General features: G+C 42.0%; 1 protein-coding gene across 1 annotated transcript in view; it reads left to right on the forward strand.

Annotated features, from left to right (window-relative positions):
- The window catches only part of MTR (5-methyltetrahydrofolate-homocysteine methyltransferase), a 1,642,758-nt gene that overhangs the window by 133,342 nt on the left and 1,495,609 nt on the right, over positions 1-13,807 (forward strand). The window contains exons 6-7 of the mRNA XM_082249226.1: positions 3,032-3,138; positions 10,293-10,352. Of these exons, the coding sequence (XP_082105352.1) occupies positions 3,032-3,138; positions 10,293-10,352 (167 nt within the window). The remainder of the gene's footprint in view (positions 1-3,031; positions 3,139-10,292; positions 10,353-13,807) is intronic.

Consider the following 13,807-nt stretch of genomic DNA (forward strand, 5'->3'; position numbering starts at 1 on the left):
AGAGACCGGGGGGGGGGGGGGGTCTCTGCTTCGGCTCTGGCCACATTGGTCGATGGCCAGGAAACCTGTTTTTAGGAAAATCTATTAGTTTGGAAAGCCTATATATCTTGGTGTGAATCCAAGAAATGGCATCCTAGAATGTATGTTATTGGAGGAAGAATTCTTGCTTTTCATCAGTTAGGGGTGGATTGAAATTGGCATCAGGAATCATTAAAGGACAAGTCTCTGCCTTATCAATTTTTTTCCAGAACCCGTTGGCTACGCACGCTTGGTTCGGAACTTTTTTGCAAGATGTGATTCTCATGGTTCTGCCAGTCAATCCACCCCTATGTCCTTGGGACTTGAATCTGGTTCTCACGGTCCTGCAGAAGCAGCCCTTCGAGCGCATCAGGCATATAATCTTGCTACGCTTATTGAGTAAGCTGGTCTTTTTTGGTCGCTATTCCCTCAGTTAGAAGGGTATCTGAGATAGCGGCTCTTTCATGTAAAGAACCTTTTTTCTAAATCTGTATCAGGATAGGTAGTTTATTCCTCCTCATCCTGTTCTCCGTAAGGTAGTTTCTGGTTTTCACTTGAATCGGGACATTGTTCTGCCTTCCTTCTTTTTCCTAATTCTCAGTCTACTGAGGAAAGGTGTTTACATTCGCTTAACGTTGTTAGTGCGGTTAAAGTCTATTTAACCAGGTCAGCACAGATTCGTAATACTGATGCTTTCTTTATTCTGCCGGATGGGCCTAAGAAAGGCCAAGCGGCAACTTCTTCCACTATTTCTGGGTGGATTCGGCAGGTCATTTCTCAAGCTTATGGTTTGAAAGGTAAGGTTCCGCCTTGTAACTTAAAGGCCCACTCTACCAGAAGGGTAAGTGCTTCATGGGCAGTGCACCATCAAGTATCTTGGCCCAGATCTGCAAAGCTGCTACCTGGTCTTCAGTACATACGTTCACAAGATTTTACCAAGTGGACGTTAGAGCCCGTGAAGGTAGTAGCGTACTGCAAGCAGCTGTTTTGGTCCTAGTTTTTTCTTTGCTCGGGGGCAAATTTGGGGATCTGTGTCCCCTCCCCTCAAGGGCATTGCTTTAGGACATGTGTGATGATCACAAACAGATCAGGTTATATGTCACCCGTGTAAGTATATAACTAAAACAATGGTGGACAAATTGGTTAAATAACCAGTGCATAAATCATATACACAACATAAGCAAATAAATAAATGCAATATATAATAGATAATAATGGTGTTAAAGTGAAAAGTCCAAATAGTGAAATCACAAAAACACATTCACTGTGGCTCCATGTGAAAAAATTCACAGCAACTGGATGTGTAAATATCCCTACGGATACGGGCTAATAGTGCAGTATCCTCAGATTAAGTTTAATAAAATAAGTAGGAACACTTACAATGGTCGTCTTGACTGAAGCATATACAGACCGAGGGATCATTCATTCAAGACGACCATTGTAAGTGTTCCTACTTATTTTATTAAACTTAATCTGAGGATACTGTACATTGGTCCGTTCCATCTTTTACATGGTTTATCGCGGGGCATCGTACTACCCAATAACCAGAGGGGTCCTATCCAGCCGCATATCAGGAGAAAAAGAGGATATCTATTAACAGTGGAAGTTTACCAACAGCTCTTACATTTTTATTTTCTGTTAAGAGGCTTCTCTATTTCCCTCCTTGAGAGGAGAGAAGATTTCCACATGATTTCCTCCCTCCACCTGAGCACCTTGTATACCCTGGATTTGTACATACACACGCCTTAGCACTTCCTTCACTCCGGTAAGGGAGCCAGTCCACTAGCGGTGAAGGGATATTTGCACATCCAGTTGCTGTGAATTTTTTCACGTGGAGCCACAGTGTGTTTTTGTGATTTCACAGACTATTTGGACTTTTCACTTTAACACCATTATTATCTATTATATATTGCATTTATTTATTTGCTTATGTTGTGTATATGATTTATGCACTAGTTATTTAACCCATTTGTCCACCATTGTTTTAGTTGTATACTTACACGGGTGACATATCACCTGATCTGTTTGTGATCATCACACATGATTTATGGCACTAGAGAATGATTGATTTATTTGTTGTCAGTATCATTCTCTGTTATTTTGAACAAAGCATTTATAAGTTTAGCGCACCTGCTTTTTCACTTTATCACATTTGTTCCTATCTGGTTCTAAGGTTGCAGCTTTACTTTACCCATGTACCCATGTACTCTGTCCCGTGATGTACGATAAAAATATTAGGATTTTTATTACAGCTTACCTGCAAAATCCTTTTCTTAGAGTACATCACGGGACACAGAGCTCCCTCCCCTCTTTTCTGGGATCTTCATTGCCTGCTTTAAAAACTGATGTTCTTCCTGTATGGGAGGGGTTATATAGGAGGAACTTCCTGTCTATTGGTTGCCAGTGTCCATTCACCTGAAGGTAGCGTATAACCCAAATAGTAATTATTACGAGCTCTATGTCCCATGATGTACTCCAAGAAAAGGATTTTACAAGTAAGCTGTAATAAAAATCCTAATTTTAAATACGAGGGTCCGCCTGTAAGTGCTGCTTATCATGATTCCGTCGGTTAGATTTCACCTCCAATCCAGTGACACCATAGATCTAGGGAGAGGAAGAAGTAAAGCAAGGATGGTCCCCTTATGCTTACCTTAGACCAGTGTTTCTCAACCTTTTTTCAGTTGCTGCACCCTTTAAAATTCTGCACAATCTCTAGGCACCCCGTTCTAAAATGTAAACAAAAAAAAACCTAAGCTAATAGTTTTACATAATGCAGCATTTTTTTACATTTACTTTAACCTGTTTATGTTGAATAGTAAAGGGTTATTCTCCCTTGCACCATATATGCTGGCTTTAGGATAGTGTACTGTCTTCTGTATACACAGTCTGTTGAGTTAGAAAAAATCCTTAAATATCTGATTTAAAAAAATAGATTTCAGTTCAGATTCAAGATGATTTTAGATTTTGATTGGTAAAATGAAAATCCTCCTTTTTTTTTTTTTTTTTTTTCTAGCTTTTGATGAACTTGTGGATGCCTATGCAGATCAGGCTAGAGGTCTCCTGGACGGTGGTGTGGACGTTTTGCTTGTAGAGACCATTTTTGATACAGCGAATGCTAAAGTAAGTGATCACCGTTAAAATACCACTGGTTGTCTTTGTTATGGCCATGCTTCTTTTGTAAACTTCAGACCGTTTTTAGCCTAATTGCAGACAAAATCACAAAAAGTAAAATCCGCAGAAGGGTCCTAACTTAGTCGGTAGGACTTGTCTTTTGTGCCGATTTCTCTTCTGTTCAGCCTCCTTCACACGGGGCGTATCAATGCATATACCTGTGTAATGGCTATGTTTACATGCACAAGATGCGCAGGTGTTCAATGCATTCACGTGCACTTTAGTCCCATTCATGTAAATTGGGGTGCAGTAGCTGCATGGATACAGCACACTGCAGTGTAGACTTGACAGATTTTTATAAACCGAAGAGGAATTGGCACTAGGGACACATTCTGCTGACTTCAAGTTATGTACCTTGTACTGATTTTTCTCTTTGTGATTTTGGGCGTATGTAGACTTTAAAACAGGCTGTGATAATATATATCGGATTGCATATACAGGACAAAATAATACTTATTTTAAAACTATACAGTGCCTTGCGAAAGTATTCGGCCCCCTTGAACTTTGCGACCTTTTGCCACATTTCAGGCTTCAAACATAAAGATATAAAACTGTAATTTTTTGTGAAGAATCAACAAGTAGGACACAATCAGGAAGTGGAATGAAATTTATTGGATATTTCAAACTTTAACAAATAAACTGAAAAATTGGGCGTGCAAAATTATTCAGCCCCTTTTTACTTTTTTTTTTTTTTTTTTAATATATTTCTTTATTGAAAGTTTTCTGCATACAAAATGTAATACATATTTCTCTATCGCTCATTGACAGACGTAGTCCTCGGTGATACAGCACCTTCGGGTTATGTTGCCTCCACAGGAGTAGGACTAGACAGGAAATGAAAAATGCTCTGGTAACACCCCAGGGGCAGTCCCCGAGGGTATATCCTCTCTCTCTCCGCCACAGCAAATCAGTTTTTTTCTGTCTAGTCAGGAGTAAGGACCTAGATACCTTGCTGGGATCTTCGGTCCTGGCAGGATTTTTTTCTTAGAAAATAATTTTTTAAGACCGCTTTTTTTCTCCAGTGTTCCTGTGAGATCTTCAAGCAAGAAAGCTGAACTGGGCGACGGGCGGGATGTTGAGATCCAGTGGTCACCCCAGTTCAGCCTACGAGCGCGTGCAGGCCATAGCTCCGCGCTGGGTCGGCCGCGACATAGTCCCACTGGACGGGGACTGACCCTGCGAGTTAAACGTCTCGCTGAAACGCCAAAGACCATGAGTCACGGCGCCCGTATTGGTCGACAGCCCTCCTACCTCGGTGGAGAGGGGTACTGTCAGGAGTTGGCGCCCGCCTGGTTCCGGTATGGTGAGTAGTATGTTCCCCCTTTTCCCCCTGACGGGTCTTGTGGTGAACGCGGGCCCCTCTCTGTAATGGTAAGGATGAGTTCCCCTCTATCCTATAACATGGCACAGATCCCCCTAATTGAGTGTGATTTTTGTGTACAAGAAGCCATGAGGCTTGGTTTGGGAGCTGACAATCTAATTGTAAAAATGTGAAAATGATTGTAGTCAGTGGCAGTACTAGAACTTTACTGTGATAGTATAAGGTATCCTACCTGTCAGTAGCCACAGGGCGATGTCTATACATGTATACTGCATTCCAGATCATTCCTCCAGCTAAGCAGATGCCTCCCGACGGCCACGGACCGCATACGGCCCGCCAGGGTCCGGTACCTCCGACCACGCTGACCACCATGAGGGTGAAGGGTCGTGAGGCCGAGATCCTTCTGCAGACATGCCGCTATTCTGTGCAGGCCGCCGCCATTGTCTGGTAGATCGCACAAGGCCGCCATTTTGGTGTAGCCTCGTGTCTCCAGCATGGGGGCGGCCATGTTTGAGGTGACTCAAACACCTCATGGAGCCAGGGGGAGGAGCCGGCAGGCGTGTTAAGGGGCGGAGCCACCTTTTACCCCGGAAATAGGGCCAAAGACTTCCTGTCTGTAACAAGACAAGCACTGAGCAAGCTGATGAAAACTTCTGTGCATCAGGGATGAGCCTTGGGGTCTGTCTCTCTCTCTGTGGGGTCCAAAAAGGCAGGTAACACTGAGGGGCGCTGTTGCGACTGGGGGACACAAAAAAAAAAAAAAGTTTTTTACTTTGTCATTTTTTGTCGCTGGCAAGTGTCTTGTATAATCATTGACCCTGCCGCATAGGTATCCCCACCTGATCCCCTCAAGGTGGCCGCAGGACCCTCCAGTACCCCACTTGTTTTTAATGCATTATCGGCAGTTTTGGAGTCTTTGGTATCCCGGGTGGAGGTGGCCTGTCAGGGACGGGGGTCAAGTAGCGACCCCCGCCTACCCCTATTGTTTATCAGATACTTCAGATACGGATTCGGAGCTGGTCAATGCAGTTGCAGGTCCCTCTTAGGGGGCTGTTGTCTCAGGTAATATCTCCTCAGCAGTGAGGAGCACGTTTCTGCCTCCGCCATAGCACAAGAGTGGTGGATGCACTAGTTGTGTCCGTCCGGGAAACCTTTAGTCTTGAGGTTACACCGGCAGAGGTAGCTGAGACTGAGATTCCTTTTTGGTACTTGTTAGCCTACCAAAAGGGCGAAGGATTTTCCTTTACCCAAATGGGGTCGTTTTGAAACGAACTCCTGTTATTTCCAAACGCATGGCTAGGTGCTATCCGTTTGAGGAATTCCTCTTTATAGGATAGACGGTACCACCTGCTGTCTTGCCACAGACTGTTAGGATAAAAAGACCTCGTAACTAACGAGGACCTTCCTTTTCTGCTCATATAGAGTTGTTCGTTCCGCGAGGGCGGGCGATAAGGCGAAACCCTCCAAAGCCCCTTTAGAGGGGTTTCAAAGGGCGCTGGTCGGGTAAACAAAGAGTCCGGCTCAGCCAAGCCTGAAGAATATAGCCTGATGCGCCCCTACCCATCTCTGGGGTGGGGGGGGATGTCTTCACCGGTTTCTGGAGGACACAGGATCGAGTTTCGATCACTTCCACCGGTGCGATTCTTCCCTTCTAACATTGAACGGTTTCAGGGGTTCTATTCGAACCTATTCACAATGCCCAGGAAAGAGGGCAAGGTGCGTCCAAATCTGGACTTGGGAAGAAATAGAGTCCATCCGTACAGTGGTGGCCTCCCTGCATCAAAGAGATTTCCTGGCGTCCATAGACATATAGGATGCCTATCTTTATATCCCCATCATCGCAGGACATCAGCGTTTTTTCGCTTTCCCAAAGATCATCCCTGGTTCCCACCAGGAGACTGAACTATCTGGGCCTAAGGTTGGATACATCCTGGGCAAGAGAGTTTCTCCTTGCTGGGAAACTCCAGAAGGTTCAGTCAACGATTCGGATGTTGCTGTCCGTCAATTGGCTGGGACTGATGGTGGCCTTCTTAGAGGCAGTACCGTATACCCAGTCTCCTACCCGAATTCTCCTGAAGGAGATTCTTTTTTAATGGAATCAGAATTCCGATTCCCTGGACAATCGGATCCGGTTGAGCGAGCGGACCAGGAAGTCTCCGATGCTCAACCAGGGGAAGTCATTTCTTCCGATAGTATCCAGATTACCAATAAGGGTATCGGAACCGAGAGCGATCAGATTTTGTCTGATTTACTGGATCGAGCAGCTCTAGAGCAGCCCGATTCGGATCCAATCGCATATGGCCTCTTCATCCAGAGGTTTTTCCCTAGCAGTCCCTTCATTGGGACATCCCGGATGTGGATCTGTTGGCACCTTGGCCTAACAGGAAGGTGCGGAGGTTTGTAGCTCGCGCCACGATCCTCTAGCGGACGCAGCAGAAACGCTGATCGCCCCGTGGGGGCAGTATCAGCTACGGCATGCCTTCCATCCTCTCAAGTTGCTGCGGGAACTTCTTCGCAGGATAGAGGTGGAGGGAATTCCAGTTATTTTGGAAATTCCGGATTGACCTCGTCGAGCCTGGTACGCCGACTTGGCGAGGCTAGTCGCGGACGCTCCTTGGAGACTTCCTCTCAGGGAGGATTTGCGGTCTCAGGGACCTATCTTCCATCTTGCTTTACAGTCGCTGGCTTAATGGCCTGGCCATTGAGACCCAGGTACTGAAGGACAAGGGAGTGTCAGCTTCAGTTACTCCTACCTCCAGTTAAAGCATGGAAAGCCACTTCCAGCACATGGAAGTCTTATATTGCATGGTGTGAATCTATTGGATTTCCCCCACATACCTATTCGGTGACCCGAATTTTGGTCTGTCTGCAACAAGGGGTTGAGCAGAAACTATCCTTGAGCACGATCAAGGGTCAGGTTTTCGGCGTTAGCAATCTTCTTTCAAGAAACCTTTGGCTAATCATTCCTTGGTGCGGAATTTCATCCAGGGGGTGCGACATCTGGCTCCGCCAGTGCGCGCACCCTTACCGCCTGGTATCTTAATTTAGTGTGGTCGGTTCTTCAGAAACTTCTCTTGAAGATATTAGGGAGATTCCCTTGCTTACATTCCCAGAAGGTGGCCTTCTTGATGGCCATTACTTCTGTACGCAGGGTGTCAGAACTGGCCGCATTATCCTGTCGTTCCCCAGATCTGGTGGTTCATAGGGATAAGGTGGTTTTTCTTCCGAATCCATTCCTTCCTTCCTAAAGTGGTTTTCGTAAGACGGACTCACTTTTTGTGATCACGGATAGCCCTTGAAGGGGGTTGCCTGTGTCTGCCGCGACCATATCTACATGGATCAGTCAGACGGTGGTACAGGCTTATTCTATTAAGGGTCGGAATCCTCCGTTCCCTGTTAGGGCGCACTTCACTCGAGCGCTCCGTACTTCCTGGGCCTATCGCCATCAGGCGTCAGTGGTCCAGGTATGTAAGGCGGCCACCTGGTCGTCGGTACATACCTTTACAAAATGTTATAAAATTGATGTGATGGCATCGGCGGATGCCTCATTTGGCCGCAAGGTTTTGCAGGCCGCAATTTGAGGAGACCGGTGGTCTACCTCGAGGGTTTTTTTCTGTTTGAAAATTTTTTTTGTTGAGTCTCATCATTAAGGATGAGCATTGTAAACTTCTAGTTGGCACCGGTTGGGCCTTCTAGATTTGGATTTGATTTCCATTTTCCCACCCCTCATTTGTGATACTGCTCTGGGACTTCCCAAAGGTGCTGTATCACCGAGGACTACGTCTGTCAATGAGCGATAGAGAAAAATGGATTTTTGTAAAATCTTACCGTAAAATCCTTTTCTCTTAGCTCATTGACAGACGTAGTACCCGCCCCTCTGTTTTTGAGTTGGGTTGGGTTAAATTCTCTAAGCACTGCTTTTGTGACATAACTGATTTGCTGTGGCGGAGAGAGAGAGGATATACCCTCGGGGACTGCCCCTGGGGTGTGGCCAGAGCATTTTTCATTTCCTGTCTAGTCCTACTCCTGTGGAGGCAACATAACCCGAAGGTGCTGTATCACCGAGGACTACGTCTGTCAATGAGCTAAGAGAAAAGGATTTTACGTTAAGATTTTACAAAAATCCATTTTTCCTTTTTAAGAAAAAGAACTCTTTATCCAATAACCACCCAATCTTTCTTCCCTCCCTCCCCCCCCCCTCCTCCCCCTTTCCTTGAATCTTTAAATACTCCATTGTTTCTTTAAAATTTTGCCATATCTCCCATATCTCTATCCTATTCTCATATTCCTCTTCTCCCCACATTCTTAAATATTCTTGCTTTCTCGTTTTTTCTACCCGTGATAGCCACTCTTTGGGTGAAAGGGATTCTTTTATTTTCCAATTTAAGGGGATTGAACTTTTTGCTGAATTTAACAAATGGGGAATCAATGTTTTTTTATTTTGTTTTATCGACATTTTTGTCCCGTGAATTAAGCATGTCCATTTGACACCTTTTTAAACAAGCTTTCTGGCATAATTCAACTATTCTCAGTCAACTTCTCCTGTTTTTCCTTGTATCTCCCATTTGCTGATTTTCTTTTTTCCTTTACTATCCTACTTAACTCTTGAGTGAATCATTTTTTTCTCTCCCATTTACTCTTAATAATTTACCTGATATATAATCTACAGTAGTTACCTTCAGGATGGTAGACATTAACAGTGCCAATGATTGCTTACTCCTGACGTTTTACTCCAACCTTTTAATTAATTTTTTAGAAATTTCCCTATTTCAGCAAATTTGTCCTTTTGAAACCTAAAACTTTTTTGTTTTTGTATATGATTTTTCAGTTCTTGTTTTAATCTCAAGAGAACCCAAATTTTCTTCTACCCCCATTATCAGTCTATCCTCCTTTTTATCAGAAACACAAGACTCCCTATTCATCATTCCCTCAGGGCCTCACAAGAGGCGTCCTGCTTCCAAGTCCTCTATCACTCAACAAAGGCAACTCATTGCTGCAGCTTACACTGTATAGGACAAAAGTCTCCTACACTTAAAAGTATCTATTTCATGAGGTTGTTGGATGTCTCTGGTCATTTGGAACTGCTTTGTAAGGTTACAACCTGGTCTTCTGTTAGGTGGACATCCAGTTTTGTTGATGCAAGGTTCTTTCATTTGCAGGTTGGGCTGTTGATCCTCATTTGGCCTGTTAACATGGTTTCGGTTTCCCTAGTACTTGCCCACCCTTCTTATTCATTGCTTGGTGATGCCCCAGAGTCTGTGTACTTTACGATTCCGATAAGAGGAATTTTGATTTGCCGGCAAATTCCCATATCTTGGAGTACAGTACCGGTCACCCTCTCTTCTGTTCCTGGGTTACTCTACATTGCTTACTACAGAGCGTGGTAGGGTTCTAAAGTCCTCAAAAGCTTTCCAATCACTCCATACTAATATCCTGTATTGTACTCCAAAATATAGAATTTACAAGTCAACATTCCTCGTTTACCATTACTTAAGTTTTTCCTCTAATTGTGAAGTGTTTAATTTAGTCCTTTTTTTTTTTTTTCTTTAGTAGTTCTAACTTAATTTCAGAGTACAGAGACATTACATTTTGTAATAATCAAAATCTAAAGACCAAATGGATGTTCTAAAACTTGTGTGTTTTTATATGTTTATACATGTGCATAATATACTTCACAGTAACACTTAACACAGTAACCGTAATAAAACCACAATGAAACTGATTTTATGTAAACTGCATTTTTGCAGCGGTTTTAAGAATGTTTTTTTTTTTTTTCCTTCAGGCAGCTTTGTTTGCAATTCAGCAACTGTTTGAACAGGAGTACAAGCCTAGACCCATATTTGTAAGTAAAACTTTCAGACTTCTGAATTTAGTTCTTTTTCTAAATTTAAAGTGCCTAATTTTAGCGTGAATTTGTTGCAACATTGAATCCTACAACCACCTTTGTCACTGCTGAAGTACTTAGACGTTTCTCATTGATTACATGGTATCCTGAGATACATGGTTTCCTAATGTAGATATAGTTGTGCTCATAAGTTTACATACCCTAGCAAGATTTATGATTTCTTGGCCATTTTTCAGAGAATATGAATAACACAAGCTTTTATTTCACTCATGGTTAGTGTTTGGCTGAAGGTACATAAACCAGGAAAGATAAACGGTACCTCCTGATCAATTTACTGAGAAAATATCACTCCAGTAAAGTTATGAATGACCGACACACCATATTGGTGGTGCCCACCCTTTCAAACCCCAGAACACAATTCAAACTGAAAAGGGAACGGGAGAGCCCCAGCAAAAGGAGTTCTATTTAGGAGGAAGGGGACATGGCAAATCGCGGTATATTTAAAAATGCTTTATTGTTGCAAAAGTTTAAAAATTACCACACATCAAAAAACATAACATAAGCAGACTACACATAAACGCTAAAATGCACCTATTCCCAAGACATGCGAGCACCAAATAGTTACAGAAAATGTATAGGAACAGACAAAATTCAACTAAGCTGATGTGGCTCCGGCAGGCTGCAGGTTACCTCAGTGATGTCAGCTGAGCATCAGCTGTACAGACACACCGAAGACATCCACACCTGTCATATTGCAGTAATCTAATCAAGTATGAATTGCCATAAATGTGACAATAAATGATCATTCCCTTGATGGAAGGGAATCAAGGGAATGATCATTTATTTGGTGGTCGTATGTCTTGGGAATAGGTGCATCTTAATGGCAATGTTGTCATTTTACTTTTTTTTTTTTTTTCAAATATCTTATTTATCTTATTTAGAAAGTCAAACAGTGGTAAAAAACATTGGTATACAGTGCAAATAACTTGAATTACAAAATGCATACACACCAAATCAGAAAAAAATGTGAACACAGTGCAGTCCAACATGGGAAAGAGGCAGCAGGATCCCCATGCAAGACAAAAAGGTCAAATCTTCGTACTTCCAAGGGTGCATTGACCTTTTAATTGCACTTGAGTATCCATATATGGATCAATAAGGCTGTAAAACAGTTCCAACTGTCCCGGCTAGATTTTATATTACTGACAGCAAATACATTGTACATATATAAAAAAATGAACCATGAAATCAAACCATAAAAAGGACTCCCATCTGGAGCCACCACTACAAACCGAAGTGATGGCCAGGACCTTAGGTGTTTGACATAAAAGCTCTACGGCCGTTTTGCGTCCAACGCGTCATCAGGAGCTTTGCAGTTGCTATCTCAAACAGACATGTATATATATAATGTAATTGATTGGGGTCACCAAACTACATGTGTTGTTGGGGTCACCAGGAAGTCTCATTCCGGTTTTGGTCACCATTTTGTTAAAATCCCATGGTGAAAATATGAGGATATTAACAATATAATGATTAACAAATGAAAAAGGTTGTAAAATGTTATATAAATATGGATGATTTGTGTGAAATGCATGATAAAGGTGCGAATAGCACCGCTCAGTAGTGTGATAGTGATGTGTCTCTAATGGATAGGAGAGACGAAACGTCACTTCCGGTCTCTCGTATCCGACGAAATGCGAGCGCGATGTCATATCCGCTCTGCATGTAAAAAGAGGGGAGGGTGCCGAAAGGAAACGTCACTACCGGTCTAACTAAATAGACCAAGGAAAGACTAGGTAACGCTACCGCATAAGCTCTGCATAAACCACATACGGTCACTGCTACTGAACTATAAGAATGAAGGGAAGCCTCATTAACCATATTAGATAAGGGTAGAAATACAATAGAGGTATTGGATCAACAAATTGGCGATGTAATACTTCCGCCCCACAATTAAATAGACCACATATGATCACTATTAAAGATCCTAAGGATAGGAGGGAAGTTTCGGCTGCCATATATAAAAAGCAGAATTCTAATAAAAAGTGTGATTTTTAGACAAAAAGATGATTGATTATATATGGTCCGAGGAATAAATATATGACAATAATAATAAGTTGTGAATTTTTTTTTTTTTTTTTTCAGGTATCTGATAACTATATATAACCACTAATAGTGACTAGTGGAAGTTTTTAAAATAAGAAGAAAAAAAGAGAAAAAAAAAAAAAAAAACATATAAAGTGGGGGCAATGAATCTGATACAAAATTAAAAGCGCATCATCTGATAAAGCATGTATATACAGTGGATCAATCTTAGAATGTATAAAAATCTATATAAGAGTGAAATGTATCTTGTGACTTACAGGGATTAATATTAAGAGTAAATGGAAAATAGTATGAAAAATGTGATAACCACGAAGAATATATTAATAGGTGAGATTGTATTAGTTCTGAGACTATTAAAAAAATAGGAGGAAAAAAAACGTGGATAATATATATTTTTTTTATTACAATTTAGGCAAGAGAGAAGTAACTAACGTGAATCTATAAAACAATTGACCTCCCAGTCTATATTGTGTCCCAGAGGAGAGAAGCTTTTAAGTTTGTAGGCCCATTTCATTTCTAATATAGAGACTTCTCTGGTACGATTGCATCCTCTCCAGTGGGGGGTAAGTTTAGCTATACCTGCGAATTTTAAGCAACTGGGGTCTCTATTATGGCAATATCTATAATGTGCCGACAAACTGTGCGGTTTAAAACCTTTTCTGATGTTATAGGCGTGATAAAATATGAGTACCTGCCCTGCTTATCTACTAAATAATTATATGTATAAAAACCAAATTGATCGCTAATAATGTGCTCAAAGTGCTAGTGTCTGAACTGTATCAAATAAAACGATTATCCAAAATGTATAAATAGTGCATCAATGAATTGCTTAAGTGACAACAAATATAATAAATGCATAAATGGATAAATAAATAAATAGGCAAAAAATCTTCCACATTAACTTCTTGTGATAAAATTCATATATTCTTCATTCATTCAAGTGATATGATAGTGACAGTCTTTGTGCCAAACAAAAATCCGAAGTGCTGCGTGCTCATATAAAAGTGCCGGTGCTCAATATTCACGAGTAGGTGCTCCCCTCTTGGTCCCCTACTCACCAGAAGCCAAATAATAAACTGCTTTAAGGATTATGCTTGGTGGTGATAGCCTTCGAGGGACTGACAATCAATCAGCTTTATGAGATACTCTGCAGCTCACAACTTCCAGGTAATGCTCATAAAAAAGAAAGGTACTATCATCGTGCAGTATATCGGAGCTTTATTAGTTGCGCATATTAAAAATTACACTTACAGTGTTGAAGAAAATAAATCGCCTTTACACAATCCCACGGGCCGCCAAACAAATGGCCGTGCTCTCTGCCTGTGTCCCCGGAAACCGGAAGTCGG

The sequence above is a fragment of the Pelophylax lessonae genome (assembly GCF_965119305.1).
Source record: "Pelophylax lessonae genome assembly, chromosome: 3".
Lineage (NCBI taxonomy): Eukaryota > Metazoa > Chordata > Amphibia > Anura > Ranidae > Pelophylax > Pelophylax lessonae.